This window comes from Nerophis lumbriciformis, linkage group LG03 (assembly GCF_033978685.3).
Source record: "Nerophis lumbriciformis linkage group LG03, RoL_Nlum_v2.1, whole genome shotgun sequence".
Lineage (NCBI taxonomy): Eukaryota > Metazoa > Chordata > Actinopteri > Syngnathiformes > Syngnathidae > Nerophis > Nerophis lumbriciformis.
The window spans coordinates 11,270,001-11,290,000 of NC_084550.2; the positions used below are offsets into that span (position 1 = coordinate 11,270,001).

A 20,000-nucleotide genomic window follows, 5' to 3' on the forward strand; every position below is an offset into this window, starting at 1 on the left:
AATGTCTCTGCACAATTAGCCATGCATGTGTGTGTGTGTGTGTGTGTGTGTGTGTGTGTGTGTGTGTGTGTGTGTGTGTGTGTGTGTGTGTGTGTGTGTGTGTGTTCTGGCAATGCTTACTTAATGGGGACATCTATGAGGGGCCGTTAGGGACATTATTCAGAATTACCTCTTACATACACTACTGAAATGCTCTCACAGAAACAACTGAAATCTTTTTTCTTTTATACACACTACTGAAATGTTCTCACATACACTGCTGAAATGCTCTTACATACACTACTGAAATGCTCTCACATACACTACTGAAACACTCGTATACACACTACTGAAATGCTCTTACATACACTACTGAAACACTCTTATAAACACTACTGAAATGCTCTTACATACACTACTGAAACACTCTTGTAAACACTACTGAAATGCTCTTACATACACTACTGAAACACTCTTGTAAACACTACTGAAATGCTCTTACATACACTACTGAAACACTCTTATTAACACTACTGAAATGCTCTTACATACACTACTGAAACACTCTTGTAAACACTACTGAAATGCTCTTACATACACTACTGAAACACTTTTATAAACACTACTGAAATGCTCTTACATACACTACTGAAACACTCTTATTAACACTACTGAAATGCTCTTACATACACTACTGAAACACTCTTATACACACTACTGAAATGTTCTTACATACACTACTGAAACACTGTTATAAACACTACTGAAATGCTCGTACATACATTACTGTAACACTCTTATAAACATTACTGAAATGCTCTTACATACACTACTGAAACACTCTTATAAACACTACTGAAATGCTCTTACATACACTACTGAAACACTCTTATACACATTACTGAAATGCTCTTACATACACTACTGAAACACACTTATAAACAATATTGAAAAGCTCTTACATACACTACTGAAACACTCTTATAAACACTACTGAAATGCTTTTACATACACTACTGAAACCCTCTTGTAAACACTACTGAAATGCTCTTACATACACTACTGAAACACTCTTATTAACACTACTGAAATGATCTTACATACACTACTGAAACACTCTTATAAACACTACTGAAATGCTCTTACATACACTACTGAAACACTCTTGTAAACACTACTGAAATGTTCTTACATACACTACTGAAGCACTCTTATAAACACCATTGAAATGCTCTTACATACACTACTGAAGCACTCGTATACACACTACTGAAATGCTCTTACATACACTACTGAAACACTCTTATAAACACTATTGAAATGCTCTTACATACACTACTGAAACACTCTTATAAACACTACTGAAATGCTCTTACATACACTACTGAAACACTCTTATAAACACTACTGAAATGCCCCCCTCATAGACATCGCTCTGTTTACATAGTCACATTTAGGGGACCTCTGACGGTATGGGGACAAAAAAACAGGTCCCCTAAAGGGAAACCTTTTTAAATGATAGTCAGATCCATTCTGAAGATGCCTAAGTGATTTTTAAGCTTTGGCCCATAAAACATGTTTACTGGTTAGTTTGAGTGTGAGATTTGCTTTAACATTTAAGTGGTGAAACTGTTACATTTGACTAAGGGAGATGACGGCAACAGACACCAGGGGATAGGGAATGTTCAATAATTTACTATATATATATACATATATATATATATATATATAGTCCTGTGGTTCTTAACCTGGGTTCGATCAAACCCTTGGGGTTCGGTGAGTCGGCCAAAACACACCCGACTCATCGTGTAAATACAAACTTCTCCCTATCGGCGTATTACGGATACGGCAACAGCTGACTGGTTTGCAGGTGTGTAAATTGTTGTGAGTTTATGCATTGTGTTGGTTTTGTTCTTTGAACAAGGTGATGTTCATGCACGGTTCATTTTATGCACCAGTAAAAAAACATGGTAACACTTTAGTATGGGGAACATATTCACCATTAATTAGTTGCTTATTAACATGCAAATTAGTAACATATTGGCTCTTAATTAGTCATTATTAAGTACTTATTAATGCCTTATTCGGCATGGCCTTATTATAACCCTAACCAAATAACTCTAAATTAAGTCTTTATTACTTAGAATATGTTCCCCTAGTGTCCAAATAACTTTAGATTAAGTCTTTGTTACTTAGAATATGTTCCCCATACTAAAGTGTTACCAAAAACATATAACTTTGTCTTGAATTTAAAAAAAATAAACATTGTATTTTTCACTAAAGAAGGGTTCGGTGAATGCGCATATGAAACTGGTGGGGTTCGGTACCTCCAACAAGGTTAAGAACCACTGATATAGTCAATATATATAATAATAATAATAATAATAATAAACAATACTCACTAATAAACTACACTATGGAAATGGAGAGTGTCAAAACCCAAGAGTGTATGTGTGTGAGGCTATGTGTGTAGTTAGCTGAGGTGTGTGTTACCAAGTGTTGTCGAGAGCGAAGGAACACGGAAGTCCGTGGGGCAGGCAGATGATCCAGGGACGGAAGCTGGGTCGAGAGGCAGGAGCGAGTCGTCGTAGTTCGGGGGAAAGCGAGGAGTCGAGAACCAGGAAGCACGAGGGAGGCAGGGAAGATCCAGGAGCACAAGACGCACAGCTTGCCTCGGGGATGCACGCAGGGAAGGTACGCCAACAGAAGGTTATATTCCGGCGAGGGATGGCAGGTTGTGCAGGCTTAAGAAGACCAGGAAGATCATCACCGACAGGTGCGCTGATTTCAAGTTGATTGCAGCCGGTGGAGTGACGCGGGCAGGAGAGGAGCGGCCGTGGGCGTGTCCCGAGGTGCGCTCATTGAGGACTGCGCATTGGCATGTGACAGAAACTTCCTATTAGAGGACAGCTGTAGTGCTGTATTCTGAGAATCATGTCATATTTAATTTGAACTTTTTTTTTTTTTTTTTAAATGGTAGTCACGTACAAATTTGTGTGAATTATGCAAAATTATTTCAATTTGGTCCCCATGAACCATATTGACTCTTTTTCCCCCAGGGTCCCCAGTAATGTTCCCTCTAATTTTTCATGTGTGTGAGCAAACGCAAAAACTCCCTGAGCATTCAGTGGAGCCCATGTGAGCAACATCAGACGTGCACACTGTGGCTACACCAGTAGCACACCTGTCCCAAACCTGACTAAATAACAAGTTCAATCTCCATCCATCCATCCATTTTCTACCGCTTGTTCCTTTCGGGGTCGCGGGGAGTGCTGGAGCCTATCTCAGCTGCATTCGGGCGGAAGGCGGTGTACACCCTGGACAAGTCCCCACCTCATCGCAGGGCCAACACAGATCGACAGACAACATTCTCTTATTATTATAATCAAATGACAGCAGTCATTTCCATTTCTAATATAAGTGTTTAGGCCCACTTACAATGACAATAACAAAAAAATATTGTTTTTCATGAACTGTGTACTTGTATTGTTTGTCTGGGTGGAGGTCCTGCTTTGGAAATAAATTGTACCCCTTTCAGACATTGCATTTAGTTCCCATTAAAACATTCACATGTTGCACAATGAGATGTAAGCAGGGGATCATGTGTACATTCCTGCAACTTCCTGATTTAAAAAAATATATTTTTATTAGTATTTATTTAATATACTAACAGCATTTCATGATTAATATTTATAAATGAAGATTCCTAATAAATGACACTAGAATAAGCACACATTTGATTGGTAAATCATAGTGTAACGACCTGGAATGACACTTTATGTGTGGTGTTGGAGTTGTCCGACTTTTTGTGTGGCTGTAAACGCATCACTGGCTAAGTGCCATGTGTGCATGTGTTGGCGCGAGTGAGAAAGAGCGAGCGGCTGCTGTTGATATAACAAAGTTGCTTTGACCAGTTTTGCTATATATATATAGTTTTACTAATGTTTTGGTGATGTGTTTATGGCCGACAATAAAGAGGTTTGCTCAGTAAAGTGATGGATGGAATTCATGTCCTCAAAGCGTCTCGACAGACGTTACAATATTTGACGGAATCTGTCGTGTCCGTGTGTCGAAAATTGTTATGCGCTTATTTTTTTTTATTTGATTTTGTGCGTGGCATAGATTTGCCGTGCGCAGAGGACGCTTGAGCGGTGCGCAATTGCACAGGCGCGCACCTTAGAGGGAACGTTGGTCCCCAGTAAGAATGATCAGCACATTACTTCATCAATCCAGAGATTTAAAGACATTTTTATGACCTGTAGAAAGGGTGGTCCCCACAAGTGATGATCAAAAACATGGTCCCCAGTCCAAATGATGACCAGTATGTGTGTGTGTGTGTGTCAGTAGCGAGGTTTGTGTAAAGAAAAGAAAATCATCAGGAAGTCGATTTGTTTCTCTCCCTTCTCTTGTTGCAGGAAAATGTTCATTTCCCCATTTAGAAAAAAGTTAGAGCAATGGGGGGCAGCCACGGAGGCAGGGAGGGGAGCTAATTAAATTCTGCAGGCATCAGGCGGGCGCAGCCACACTTGTGATTACAACTAATAACACATTCATGCCATGTTTGCTCTCCTCGCCGCTCGTATTGATTCAGCTCATCTGAGGGAGAACTCGGCGCCAACTGTTTCAAAACTCAATATATGTATTGCGTGTGTGTGTGTGTGTGTGTGTGTGTGTGTGTGTGTGTGTGTGTGTGTGTGTGTGTGTGTGTGTGTGTGTGTGTGTGTGTGTGTGTGCGTGTGTGCATGCTTCACACTGAAGCGTGGATAGGACCGATGGAAACGAACGGGTGAGCATGTGTAGAGATTTGCTATTGGATTTTCAATAAGTCACAGCAAGTGATTGTATAGTAACAAGCAGCACAACAGGTCAGCCATTGTTTACATTACACTTCAATACCATAAGGACACACCTCTAGTTGATTAACAACAACCAAAAATGCTCGTAGACGACCACAAAGGACCCCCGACTATTTTTTAATTACTCTCATGTAGTGTTGTCCCGATACCAATATTATGGTACCTGTACCGGTTATTTTGATATTTTTCTAAATAAAGGGGACTACAAAAAAATGTCATTATTGGCTTTATTTTAACAAAAAAATTTACGGTACATCAAAGGGGAATATTATTTTATTTTTCGAAGTTTTTTTCAAAATTTTACCCATCACTCAATATCCCTAAAAAAAGCTTCAAAGTGCCTGATTTTAACCATCGTTATAAACACCCGTCCATTTTCCTGTGACGTCACATAGTGAAGCCAACACAAACAAACATGGCGGATAGAACAGCAAGATATAGCGACATTAGCTCGGATTCAGACTCGGATTTCAGCGGCTTAAGCGATTCAACAGATTACGCATGTATTGAAACGGATGGTTGTAGTGTGGAGGCAGGTAGCGAAAACGAAATTGAAGAAGAAACTGAAGCTATTGAGCCATATCGGTTTAAACCGTATGCAAGCGAAACCGACGAAAACGACACGACAGCCAGCGACACGGGAGAAAGCGAGGACGAATTCGGCGATCGCCTTCTAACCAACGATTGGTATGTGTTTGTTTGGCATTAAAGGAAACTAACAACTATGAACTAGGTTTACAGCATATGAAATACATTTGGCAACAACATGCACTTTGAGAGTGCAGACAGCCCATTTCAGGCGCGCTAAGAACATATATTTTTCCACGATTTCAGCACTCAGGTTAACCATACCTAAATAGACACAAAATACTGCATTACACAAGACTACTCGAATGATTGAAAAAAATTTATGTTTTTAAGCTAAATTATTGGTAAACACAGTTTATGTATAATAATTTACGTAAAACCGCGAGTAATGAATAAAGTTTTCATCAATTAATATATTCTGTAGACATACCCTCATCCGCTCTCTTTTCCTGAAAGCTGATCTGTCCAGTTTTGGAGTTGATGTCAGCAGGCCAGGGAAGCTAGGGTCGATATTCTTCTCTTGATCATCCAAGACATCCAGGGGGTTTAGCTCGCTCGTCTGCGGGAACAAACTGCCGCCATTGCATGCCGTGCTACCGAGGTCCTTGAATTGCTCACACACTCCGGCAGATTCAATGGGGGTCTGGCGGCAGATTTCTTTGACTTTATCGTTGGAAATGCATCTGCTTTGAGTGTCGCAGGATATCCACACATTCTTGTCATCTCTGTCGTAGCATAGCTTTCGTCGGTAAAGTGTGCGGAACAAACGACTGACCATTTCGTCGGCTTTCCCCACACCCTCGTATTTTGAACAAATTCCGTCCAATTTCTTGCCACTTTCGCATCTTTGGGCCACTGGTGCAACTTGAATCCGTCCCTGTTCGTGTTGTTGCACCCTCCGACAACACACCGACGAAAGTGAGAAAATGGCGGATTGCTTCCCGATCGCTCCGAGAGCGAATAATAGAAAGGCGTTTAATTCGCCAAAATTCACCCATTTAGGGTTCGGAAATCGGTTAAAAAAAAATATGGTCTTTTTTCTGCAACATCAAGGTATATATTGACGCTTACATAGGTCTGGTGATAATGTTCCCCTTTAAACATATGTTTCTTATTGCAAGTTTGTCCTTAAATAAAATATGGCACATACAATATGAACGACTAAATGGTTCTAGCTTCGACAAAAGTCCATATTTGAGTAAAAAACTGCACACTTTGAAGACACTATAATGTGTATAAATATAGTGTTTGTGTGTATGTGTATGAATATATATATATATATATATATATATATATATATATATATATATATATATAAGGGCTGTCAAACGATTAAAAAATGTAATCGCGATAATTGCATTGTTCATAGTTAACTCAAAATTATTTGTGATTAATCGCAGATATACATAATTTTCCATCATTGATAAGTGTACCTTATAGATACTTTCCAAGTGTTTTAAACATTATGTGTTTTTAAACAGCTCAACACAAAAAGGACAAACATGATTTAATGCCTACTAGTGTTGTCCAGATACCAATATTTTGTTGATACCAAAATTATTCCGATACTTTTCGGTACTTTTTGGTACTTTTCAGTACTTTTCTAAATAAAGGGGACCACAAAAAATAGCATTATTGGCTTTATTTTAACAAAGATTCTTCCGGCACATTAAACATATGTTTCTTATTGCAAGTTTGTCCTTATATAAAATAGTGAACATACAAGACAACTTGTCTTTTAGTAGTAAGTAAGCAAACAAAGGCTCCTAATTTAGTCTGCTGACATATGCAGTAACATAATGTGTCATTTTCCATTCTATTATTTTGTCAAAATTATTAAGGACAAGCTGTTAAAATGGATTATTAATCTACTTGTTCATTTACTGTTAATATCTTCTTACCTTTTCTTTTAACATGTTATATCTACACGTCTGTTAAAATGTAATAATCACTTATTCTTCTGTTGTTTGGATACTTTACATTAGTTTTGGATGATACCACAAATTTGGGTATCGATCCGATACCAAGTCGTTACAGGATCATACATTGGTCATATTCAAAGTCCTCATGTGTCCAGGGACATATTTCCTGACTTTATAAATAGAGATGTCCGATAATGGCTTTTTTGCCGATATCCGGGTATTTTTAACTCTTAATTACAGATTCCGATATCAACCGATACCGATAAATACAGTCGTGGAATTAACTCATTATTATGCCTAATTTTGTTGTGATGCCCCGCTGGATGCATTAAACAATGTAACAAGGTTTTCCAAAATAAATCAACTCAAGTTATGGAAGAAAGTGCCAACATATCGGGGCGGCATGGCGTAGTGGGTAGAGCAACCGTGCCAGAAACCTGAGGGTTGCAGGTTCGCTCCCCGCCTCTTACCATCCAAAAATCCCTGCCGTTGTGTCCTTGGGCGGGACACTTCACCCTTTGCCCCCGGTGCCACTCACACCGGTGAATTGAATGATGAATGATAGGTGGTGGTCGGAGGGGCCGTTGGCGCAAATTGCAGCCACGCTTCCGTCAGTCTACCCCAGGGCAGCTGTGGCTATGAAAGTACGTAGCTTACCACCACCAGGTGTGAATGATTGATGGGTGTTACATGTAAAGTGACTTTGGGTACTTAGAAAAGCGCTATATAAATCCCAGTTATTATTATTATTATTAACATGGCACTGCCATTTTTATTATTGAAGTCACAAAGTGCATTATTTTTTTTAACATGCCTCAAAACAGCAGCTTGGAATTTGGGACATGCTCTCCCTGAGAGAGCATGAGGAGGTTGAGGTGGGCGGGGTTTTGGGGGGGTGTATATTGTAGCGTCCCGGAAGAGTTAGTGCTGCAAGGGGTTCTGGGTATTTGTTCTGTTGTGTTACGGTGCAGATGTTCTCCCGAAGTGTGTTTGTCATTCTTGTTTGGTGTGGGTTCACAGTGTGGCGCATATTTGTAACAGTGTTAAAGTTGTTTATACGGCCACCCTCAGCGTGACCTGTATGGCTGTTGATCAATTATGTATGGCATTCACTTATGTGTGTGTAAAAGCCGCATATATTATGTGACTGGGCCGGCACGCTGTTTGTATGGAGGAAAAGCGACTGTGACGACAGGTTGTAGAGGACGCCAAAGGCCCCAATAATGTTGTCCGGGTGGAAATAGAGAGAATGGTTGCCCCGGGAGATTTTTGTGAGGGGCACTGAAATTCGGGAGTCTCTCGGGAATATTGGGAGGTTGAAACCGATACCGATAATTTCCGATATTACATTTTAAAGCATTTATTGTTATCGGACATCTCTACTTTGAACCTGATATTTCTATAAGGTAGCCTTTCCTTTAAATTGAATTGACTTGTAATTTCTAACACAGTTTTATCAAACACCCACTGTAAGTTTTGGATTTGTCTATGGATTTTTTTAGTATACACATTTAAGGGACTGACTGGTTGAAAAACATTCTGAATCCAAATTTTTAACAAGGAACAGAAGTATTGAGCTGAAAAAAGGCAAATATACATTTGAATTGTGTTCTACAGGATGTGGTGGTGGTGGGAGAGGAGAACTTTACCACTCCCTGCTACGTTCAGATGGACTCCGAAGCGTGTCACATCCTCACTGAGACGCTGGGCACGTACTGCCTGGTGGGCCAGTCCGTGGGCAAGGCGGCCGCCAAGAGGCTCAAACTGGCCGTCTTTGGACCAGTGTCCTGCACCACGCTGGACTACCACATCAGGATCTACTGTCTGGATGACACGCAGGACGCACTCAAGGTAAAATACACACAACATTAGGTACACGTGCAAAAGTAAATTGGGATTGAGAAGTTGTCATTCAGGAAGTTAACTTCAGTGACACATGTCAGGTTCAAACACTGATGACATATATTAAACAAGACAAGAAGCAAAGAATCAAACAAAGACAGAATTCAATTTGGCTCAGTGAGGAGAAACGTGTACATCTGTACCCTTGTACAGTGTCATTACGCTCTGCCAAAAGGTTGTACGCCTCCTTCTTTTATTTGGATCTTCCCTGACCACATGGCAACAGCTGCTTTCAAAGGGACGGGGGTCATAAACAGCCTTTGATTACAAAACAGTTCAGAAAAAAAGGTCGGTTCAAAAAAGACGTCGTAAAAGAGTTGAAAAAGAAGGTTCGTAACATAGTTCAAAAAGAGGTTCGTAAAAGAGTTCAAAAAAGCGGTGCCTGGAGGGGAGTCAGGCACTGCTTCCTCTCCGCTTTATAGTTCTTGGGTCACGTCAATATCTTTCTGTTGATTACAATACATGAAAGAAACAGAACACCTTCAAAGACATGTTTTTGCTTCTCGCTGGGAACTCGTTGAAACACAAACTTTTGTGATAACTTAGATACAATTATTCTAACAACATATTTCATAGAACAAAACTGGAGGACATTCATGTAGGATGGTGTTTACGTTTGAGAAAAGTTGGATATTTCAGACTAAAAAAACAAGGTTGCAGAGTCAGTGCAAATCAATGCTGAATCATGAGATGCACTTAAAGAGAAGACATTTCACTATAAAGTACATTATTGGTCAAATGTTGGCCACTAATAAAATACCGAAATAATTAAGCCTCAAATAAATGCCTCCTTTTATGCCCTCGAGAAGAAAACAGGAGGTGATGGCACTGTGGGGATCTAATGTATTTATTTTTAAAGTGGACATTTTACCACAGCACAGGCGGCATCTGTAAAGCTGAAGTTTACGGTTTGACTTCAAAGAAACCAACTAGAACAAACATGACCCGAAAAGATCGGAAAACTAATTTGATTCCTGCGGCTCATTTAATGTATATGACAAATGTATCAAATATTTGTTTTGGTTATTTGTTTTTATTTGAATTTTTTGAAAAATATTTGTTAATTGGGTTTTAGACACATATAGTATATATATAGAATAACCAAAAATGCAACATATGCTATTATTCCCCCCAACTAGTAAAAACAAAAAAAAAATCTAATGAAAAAATCTAATAAAATAACTAATTATAGATATATGACGCACACAAAAGGCTCGTCAACCACCCACAGTTCAATTGTGTTTCAATCGGGGTTCATTTGGAAATCAGTCTCTCCTACATATTTCAGAAAGGCCCCTCACAGTTCTTGAAACTTTGCAGAGCACCCATTTAATGTCAGCCTTTTTTTGTTTTTTTTATTATATTAAAAATATATAATAAAGTAATACAAACGATATATAATATTATACGTCATGCATGATAAAATAATACAAATATTATTATTTATTACATTAGTTATATTATTATCAATTTGCATGTGTAAATAAATAAAGTAAGGCCTCCCAAGTATAATAGCTGTTCTTGTACTGTATTATTACTGTATTATTACCTACCAAATCAGCTCTGAATTATATTATAAGGTCAATTGTAAGGCAATGGTAAAGACTGACAAAAAACAAGATTATGTTTGTAATCAGAGCTGCTCGTAGTCAAAATATTTCTTCAAAAAGAAAAACAGTAGTAGTAATAAAAGTATTTCGGTGTCAGCCATGGATTTTTTTGTTAACATTAGACTAAAAGCAAGCCTGAAGTGGAATATTATTACCCTTCAGTATGTCATGCGGAAAAATAAAAATAAATATATTGTGGAAGTTGTTCCCTACCCGTTCCACGGATATTACGTCACAGGCGTGCCGTTTAACAGAGTTTTAATCAACATGCGATGCCAAGAACAATATTTTCAGTACAATCTTTTCAGATGTCTGTCTCTCCAGTTTCTCCCACCTCTCTTCACCGCTGGCCGCTCACTGTTAAAGACGACAGATGATTAGATCACCACGTACCACCTGTGAAATCTAATCACCTGCCAGCTGTGTCTCGCCGTCCCACACATGCCCCTCCCTCAACACCATTGGCAGAGGCGGTGACCTTTGCTCCTGCAGCGCGCTGATCACACTCTCCCTCCACATATATGTCAAAACAAGGCAACTAAAATACAACGGTGTGCGAAAATATTCGAAAACTTGCCATGAACTGGAAAAACAAAGTCTTATTCAATGAAATGACCTCAATGTAGCCATGTTTCTTTCATAATGAAACCTTGCATAATTAATGTTGCCGAGACACCTGCATGATAATACACTGGGGAACTTTCTTGCATTTTAGAAATGGTGAATAACTGTCAAATCTGCCTTTATAGCCATTGGAGGCCACACTAAATATTAGAGAAAATGTAAAAAAAAAAAAAAAAGAGACTGTACTGATAATATGCAGGAAAAATATCCTCAGTACCTTTCACAATGACATATGTGAAATTCTGACTCTGGGAACAAAAAAACCCACCAGTTTCTTAAGATTTGACAAGTGTTTTAATAGTTTTGCACACCAGTGTAGTTATCTCGTGTTGTGCCTTTACAGTACTGTGTGAGCCTGATCTACTAAGATCTCAATAATAAGTGCTAAATAGTGTGTGCAAACTATAAAATGGTGTGCATTATTCATACTTGCCAACCCTCCCGAATTTTCCGGGAGACTCCCGAAATTCAGCGCCTCTCCCGAAAACCTCCCGGGACAAATATTCTCCCGAAAATCTCCCGATTTTCAGCCGGAGCTGGAGGCCACGCCCCCTCCAGCTCCATGCGGACCTGAGTGAGGACAGCCTTATGACAGGGGGACAACAGGGTGACAAGAACTAAATCATCCAGACTAGAGATAAATTATATTATTATGTTTATCTTACCTAAAATCAAATATATTTATTAATTACAAAAAAAACTGAATCGATTTTTACTATATTTTGCTAAAAACATCAAAATTAATTGTGTTTTTATTTGTATTTTTTCTGACTCCTTATTACATCCAGCCATAGAATTATACATTAAAATAAACATATATGTAATAATTAATTTAAAATGACTGTATTTAATTATTAAAATAATTGCTTGTTTATCAACAACTTTAGCATTTTATTCATTACATTTTGAAGCTCTCAGAAGCCAAGTTATGTTATATCCTTAAGATTTATTTATGCAAGTTTGAAGTATATATATATATATATATATATATATATATATATATATATATATATATATAAATATACTGTACATATATATATGTGTATGTATATATATTTCATACATATATATATATATATATATATATATATATATATATATATATATATATATATATATATATATAAATATATATATATATAAATATAAATATATATATATATATATATATATATATATATATATATATATATATATATATATATATATATATATATATATATATATATATATATATATATATATATATGAAATACTTGACTTGGTGAATTCTAGCTGTCAATATACACCTCCCCTCTTAACCACGCCCCAGCCCACAACCACGCCCCCGACCCCCACCCCCCACCTTCCGAAATCGGAGGTCTCAAGGTTGGCAAGTATGGCATTATTTCTGGCCGTGTTGTGTGTGATCTACTAAAACTGCGTGTATAACAAGTGCAAGACCAGTGCAGACCGCCACATTTAAACTGAGTTTTTTTTTACGGTATACCAGCTGTCACCATGGAGACACTCATTTCCCTCCACATTTATTTATAATCCAACCTGTGGCGTTTCGTCATGTTGTTGACATGCAGCACACAAATGTAATATGTACGACCTTTTCTAGGCTATGCAGATGCGTGATCTTGACAACATAACCTACTTTTAGCACGCTAAAGGTGCCCTCTGCAGTGTTTCCCCCAGAAAATGTGTTAGGTAAGGTGGTGACTCTCCAGGGGGAGGGGACCGGGAAAGGGGGTGGGTGGGTGTAAGGATCTCCACCTCGTCGCTGCCATCACAGCCTGGGGGGGGGGGGGGGGGGCAATAGACTACAGACTGTGGTGAAGTAGGCCGACTTCGTCGCGTGAAGAAGCCTACAACTTTCGGTTGTGTTTTCCGCTCCATTTGCTGAATGGCGATATACGATATGTATCTCGATATTTTTACCCTAAAGTAAAAACAAAACAGTCCTAGTTACCTGAGATACTAAAATAATGACGTACAAAGTCAAATTAATGACTTACTGTAAATAAGCGTGAAAAAAAAGAGTTAAAAGTGGGGCCACATGCTGACATATGCTCAATGCTTAATTTATTACAGCATTTGGGAAGCCTGTAGTTGATTTTTATAATGTAAATGTTATTTTTTTTATCAAAGCAGGGACCCTGCCATTCAAAACTAGGCTGCTACATTGCTAATGATTGTCAAAAACATGTCGTTTCTACATTGTATGTATTTGGTTGGGGAAATGACCAAAATTCAATGGTCAAATCCACGTCAGAACCCAACATTGATTAAGCGTCGTAAAAATGCATGTTTATTATGATTTCTTTTTCTTTTCTTTCTTTTTTTTTTTTTTTTTTTTTTTCCTTTCTTTCTTTGTTTATTTAAGTGATGTATTTGTAGATATTACTTTCTTTTTTCTGTTGTTTTTTTTCTTTTTTTGGGGGGGTTGGGGGGGGGGGCAATAGACTACAGACTGTGGTGAAGTAGGCCGACTTCGTCGCGTGAAGAAGCCTACAACTTTTGGTTGTGTTTTCCGCTCCATTTGCTGAATGGCGATATACGACATGTATCTCGATATTTTTACCCTAAAGTAAAAACAAAACAGTCCTAGTTACCTGAGATACTAAAATAATGACGTACAAAGTCAAATTAATGACTTACTGTAAATAAGTGTTTGCAATAAGGGTTTGAAAAAAAGAGTTAAAAGTGGGGCCACATGCTGACATATGCTCAATGCTTAATTTATTACAGCATTTGGGAAGCCTGTAGATGATTTTTATAATGTAAATGTTATTTTTTTATCAAAGCAGGGACCCTGCCATTCTTAACTAGGCTGCTACATTGCTAATGATTGTCAGAAACATGTTGTTTCTACATTATATGTATTTTGTTGGGGAAATGACCAAAATTCAATGGTCAAATGCACGTCAGAACCCAACATTGATTAAGCGTCGTAAAAATGCATGTTGTTTCAACGCTAGCTTTGAGTTGCTCAACGTCAGGACCTAATTCAGCAAGTTCTCAACGTTGTTTTAATATCTTGCGCCTGCTGGGCATGAAGACAGATTGCACCCTCTATTTTGCATCATTGCACGTGTACCTCTACTAGATCAAACCCCGTGTAAACACATGAAGTAGCATGTTGTGTATTCTCAAGAAGTGTGCTTGCAGCTTCACCGTGGTCGACTCCTTTCAAGTCCAACATATTAAAAGGTTTGAGTGTTGCTGGCGATAAACAAAACAGGGCGAAGAAATGTCAAACGAGCTGACGCTTTAGGAGTTTAAACATATTCAAAGCACCGGAGGGAGCATCTGATACGGGGGAGAGCTTAACGCTGCTAATTTATGCATGAAGTGATGAAGTCGAGTTTGAGCACACACAAATTCATAAACACACACATTTGTGCTGGTTGGAATTTTATCATATGTTTTACTTTGTGTGTTTTAAACGGACAGGCTGAAGATAAAAAAATTCGAGATGTAGCGCAATAATCTTCATTACCTGTTCAGTGGCCTTGCGGTTAGACTGGAGGTTTGTGAGTTCAAACCCCGGCCGAGTCATACCAAAGACTATAAAAATGGCTTGGCACTCAGCATCAAGGGTTGGAATTGGGGGTTAAATGTTATGTTTGACTAAGGGGAGATGACGACACAGACACTAGGGGGAAATGTAGCTCAAAGATTTATTATCTATATAGACCAGGGGTCAGCAACCTTTACCAGTCAAAGAGCCATTTTGACCAGTTTCACAAATTATAGAAAACAATGAGAGCCGCAAAAATGTTTTGAAATTTTAAATGAAATAACACTGCATACGAAGTTGTTTTTTTTGCTTTGTGCTATGTATAAACCAGGGGTCTCAGACACGCTGCCCACACCTTTGTGTGGAATTTGAAAGCTGGTTCGGCACGCGGGTTTTTATTTAATGGCGCTTGTCAGCGTCATGCGTGCCGTGATGGTACAGCATATAGCACCCACTACAGTCAGCGTGCCTGATCAGCCACACCTTGTATGGGGATTCCGCTTTGCTCACGTAGGTAACAGCATGGCATACTTGGTCAACAACCACACAGCTCACACTGACGGTGGCGGTATAAAAAAAAAAACTTTAACACTCTTACTAATAATGCACCACACTGTGAACCCACACCAAACAAGAATGACAAACACATTTCGGGAGAACATCTGCACCGTAACACAACATAAACACAACAGGACAAATACCCAGAATCCCATGCAGCCCTCACTCTTCCGGGATACATTATACACCCCCCGCTAACAAACCCCGCCCACCTCAACCAACGCACAGAGGGGGGGGTAGCAGGGGTGTATAATGTAGCCCGGAAGAGTCAGGGCTGCATGGGATTCTGGGTGTTTGTTCTGTTGTGTTTATGGTGCAGATGTTTTCCCGAAATGTGTTTGTCATTCTTGTTTGGTTTTGGTTCAAAGTGTGGCGCATTATTAGTAAGAGTGTTAAAGTTGTTTTATATGACCACCGTCAGTGTAACCTGTGTGGCTGTTGATCAAGTATGCCTTGCTGTCACGTACGTGTGCAAGCAAAAGATGTATATTGTATAACAAGTGTTGGGCTGGCACTCTGTTAATACAGATTGTAGAGGGCGCCAAATGTTGTACCATCATGGCACGCCCTTATTATAGCCGTAATGGTGAAAATCGGTGAATATTAATCCCGGGAGTTTTCTGCGAGAGGCACTGAAATCCGGAAGTCTCACGGGAAAATTGGGGGGGTTCAGCAAGTAAGCTGCTGAGCCGCATCAGAGTGATCAAAGAGCCGCATGCGGCTCCGGAGCCGCGGGTTGCCGACCCCTGATATAGACCATAATAATCAAACAATACTAAATATATTAACTAAGGAAACGGAGTATGACAAAATCCAAGAGTGTGTATGGTGTAAGACTATGTGTGTAGATTAGCTGTTGAGTGTTACCGTAAATGTTGAACGAGAGACGAGAAAGTCCAGGGGAGAGAGAAGTCTACAGGTCCGAGTCCAAAGCGGGGGAAGTCAAGGATCGAGGGAGGCAGTCAGAGTCCAGGAAAAAAGTGAGACGCACAGCTCACGTTCAAGGCGACGGAGGGTACTGCAGGGTCGACACAAGAAAACACACGTTGGAAACATGGAGGGGTGAACACAAAGAGAGCAGGACGTGGCTTACTGTACGCGAACAGAAGGTTATATTCCGGCGCGGCATGGCAGGTTGTGCCGGCTTATGAAGGCAGCGGATTGCAGATTGTCTGCAGGCGCGAGTAGGCAAGTCAATAAAAACTTTATTAAAAAAAGTATATTTGAAGGAACTGTCTTTGGTGTGCAGGAGGTTCTTCAGATGGAGACCCAGATGGGAGGCAAGCTCCTGGACGAGCCAAAGACTCTGGACTTCAAAGACAGCAGTCACAACTTGAGACTGTCCATCCACGACGTGCCGCACCCGCACTGGAAGAGCAAACTCATCGCCAAGTATCAGGTCGGCGACGTCCTGACTAACTCTTGCGTGTTTTTACTATTGGTATTCAATGAGGTGCATGTGGCTTTGCAGGAGATCCCCTTCTACCAGGTGTGGAGCAGCAGCCAGAGAAGCCTCCACTGCACCTTCACGCTGGAGAGGATGAGCTCGGCCATCACGGAGGTCAGCTGTAAGCTGTGTGTGCGGCAGGTGGAGGGCGAGGGGCAGATCTTTCAGCTCAGCAACACCCTGGAGGAGGTACGTCTGCACGCAAAGTAGCTCTAGTAACTCCTCACTGGACATTGATTGATTAATTGAAACTTTTATTAGTAGATTGCACAGTACAGTATATATTCCGTACAATTGACCACTACATGGTAGCACCCCAATAAGTTTTTCAACTTGTGTAAGTCGGGGTCCACGTTAATCAATTCATGGTACAAATATATACTATCATCATAATACAGTCATCACACAAGTTAATCATCAGAGTATATACATTGAATTATTTACATTATTTACAATCCAGCAGTGAACTAGTGAGTTCAGAAAGCATAAGAACAAGTAAATACATTTGATTATTTACATTTGATTATTTACAATCCGGGGAGGTGGGATGTGGTGGGGGAGGGTGTTAGTCATGTGGATTTTGTCATGACTTGGTCCTGGGGTATAGTTTTTCTCGAAGGCAACGGAAAGTTGGCTCGGGCGAGACGGGAATGCAGATACATTTTTATTTAAAGACTGTAACTACAAAAAAAGGAAGTAAACAAAAGGCGCGCACAGTGGCGGAGAACAAACTATGAAACCAAAAGACTATAGCAAAAAAGTACAAACGAAAAGCGCGCACAATGGCGGAGAACACACTATGAAACCAAACACTTGCACAAAGGCAAAAACTATGAACAACAAAAAACACTAACTGTGGCAATAATAAACAAAACTAACTTGGCATGCACAAAAAGGAGCAGCGTGAACGATGGACATGAAAAAAGAGTCAGAAATGTGCAGAAGCATAAATGTGGAGATGTCACCAGAAAGACAAACTGAAAACACTGAACTTAAATACTACAGACATGATTAACGAAAACAGGTGCGTGACTCAAAACGTGAAACAGGTGCGTGATGTGACAGGTGAAAACCAATGGGTTGCTATGGTGATAAACAAGAGTGCACAATGAGTCCAAACGTGGAACAGGTGAAACTAATGGGTAATCATGGAAACAAGACAAGGGAGTGAAAAGCCAGAAACTAAAGAGTCCAATAACTAAACAAAACATGACTAAGACAAAACATGATTACACAGACATGACAGATTTAACCCCGGATCCCACTTAGGGGACACAAAAGGCACAAATTCCAGAAATGGTGCACTGCAAAAAGTCAGTGTTCAAAAACAAGAAAAAAAAAATATACAAAAATGAGGTGTATTTTATTTGAACGTCCTCGCTTTCTCCCGTGTCGCTGGCTGTCGTGTCGTTTTCGTCGGTTTCGCTTGCATACGGTTCAAACCGATATGGCTCAATAGCTTCAGTTTCTTCTTCAATTTCGTTTTCGCTACCTGCCTCCACACAACAACCATCCGTTTCAATACATGCGTAATCTGTTGAATCGCTTAAGCCGCTGAAATCCGAGTCTGAATCCGAGCTAATGTCGCTATACTTTGCTGTTCCACCATGTTTGTTTGTGTTGGCATCACTGTGTGACGTCACAGGAAAATGGACGGGTGTTTATAACGATGGTTAAAATCAGGCACTTTGAAGCTTTTTTTAGGGATATTGCGTGATGGGTAAAATTTTGAAAAAAAACTTTGAAAAATAAAATAAGCCATTGGGAACTGATTTTTAATGGTTGTAACCCTTCTGAAATTGTGATCATGTTCCCCTTTAATCAATAGTAACGTGTAGCTTTACATTTTCCAAGCTTCTTGGAAAATGTAAATAATTATTGTAAATAATGTAAATAATTCAATGTATATACTCTGATGATTAACTTGTGTGATGACTGTATTATGATGATAGTATATACAAACGCCGTTTCCATATGAGTTGGGAAATTGTGTTAGATGTAAATATAAACGGAATACAATGATTTGCAAATCCTTTTCAACCCATATTTGTCACGACTTGGACTGTGGCGTGGTTTGTTCTCCCGAGGTGCAAAAGATTTGGACCAGATGTAGTGTGAAGGGGAGTACATGATTTATTTTAACACTATATATCAAAAAAAAGAACAAACGAAAAGCGCGCACGAGGGCGGAAGTACAAAACTTGACTATAAACTTGCACAAAGGCAGAAACTATGAACAATTAAACAAAACTTGCAAACTATGGCATGAATAAAGAAAACTTACTTGGACGAGAAACCGGCATGAAAAAAGAGCAGCAAGGGTCTTAAGGGTGTGTGGAGAATGTGCAGAAGCATAAATGCCGGATGTCGCCAGAAAGACAAACTGAAAACAATGAACTTAAATACTACAGACATGATTAACGAAAACACGTGCTTGACTCAAAACGTGAAACAGGTGCGTGACGTGACAGGTGAAAACTAATGGGTTGCTATGGTGACAAACAAGAGTGCACAATGAGTCCAAACGTGAAACAGGTGAAACTAATGGGTAACCATGGAAACAAGACAAGGGAGTGAAAAGCCAGAAACTAAAGAGTCCAATAACTAAACAAAACAATACATGATTAATACAAAACATGGTCACACAGACATGACAATATTCAATTGAATGCACTACAAAGACAATATGTTCAAACTCATAAACTTTTTTTTTTTTTTTTGCAAATAATAATTAACTTAGAATTTCATGGCTGCAACATGTGCCAAAGTAGTTGGGAAAGGGTATCTTCACCACTGTGTTACATGGCCTTTCCTTTTAACAACACTCAGTAAACGTTTGGGAACTGAGGAGACACATTTTTTAAGCTTCTCAGGTGGAATTCTTTCCCATTCTTGCTTGAAACGGGGTTTGTATTTGTACCATGAATTGATTAACGGGGACCCCGACTTAAACAAGTTGGAAAACTTATTGGGGTGTTACCATTTAGTGGTCAATTGTACGGAATA

At 39.3% G+C, this 20,000-nt stretch overlaps 1 protein-coding gene across 2 annotated transcripts in view; it reads left to right on the forward strand.

The window, feature by feature from the left end:
• Positions 1 to 20,000, forward strand: part of LOC133578904 (netrin receptor UNC5C-like) — a 637,428-nt gene that overhangs the window by 604,123 nt on the left and 13,305 nt on the right. For both annotated transcript variants that reach the window (XM_061933431.1, XM_061933438.1), the window contains 3 exons: positions 8,963 to 9,196; positions 16,797 to 16,946; positions 17,019 to 17,183. In XM_061933431.1, coding sequence (XP_061789415.1) covers positions 8,963 to 9,196; positions 16,797 to 16,946; positions 17,019 to 17,183 — 549 coding nt within the window. The remainder of the gene's footprint in view (positions 1 to 8,962; positions 9,197 to 16,796; positions 16,947 to 17,018; positions 17,184 to 20,000) is intronic.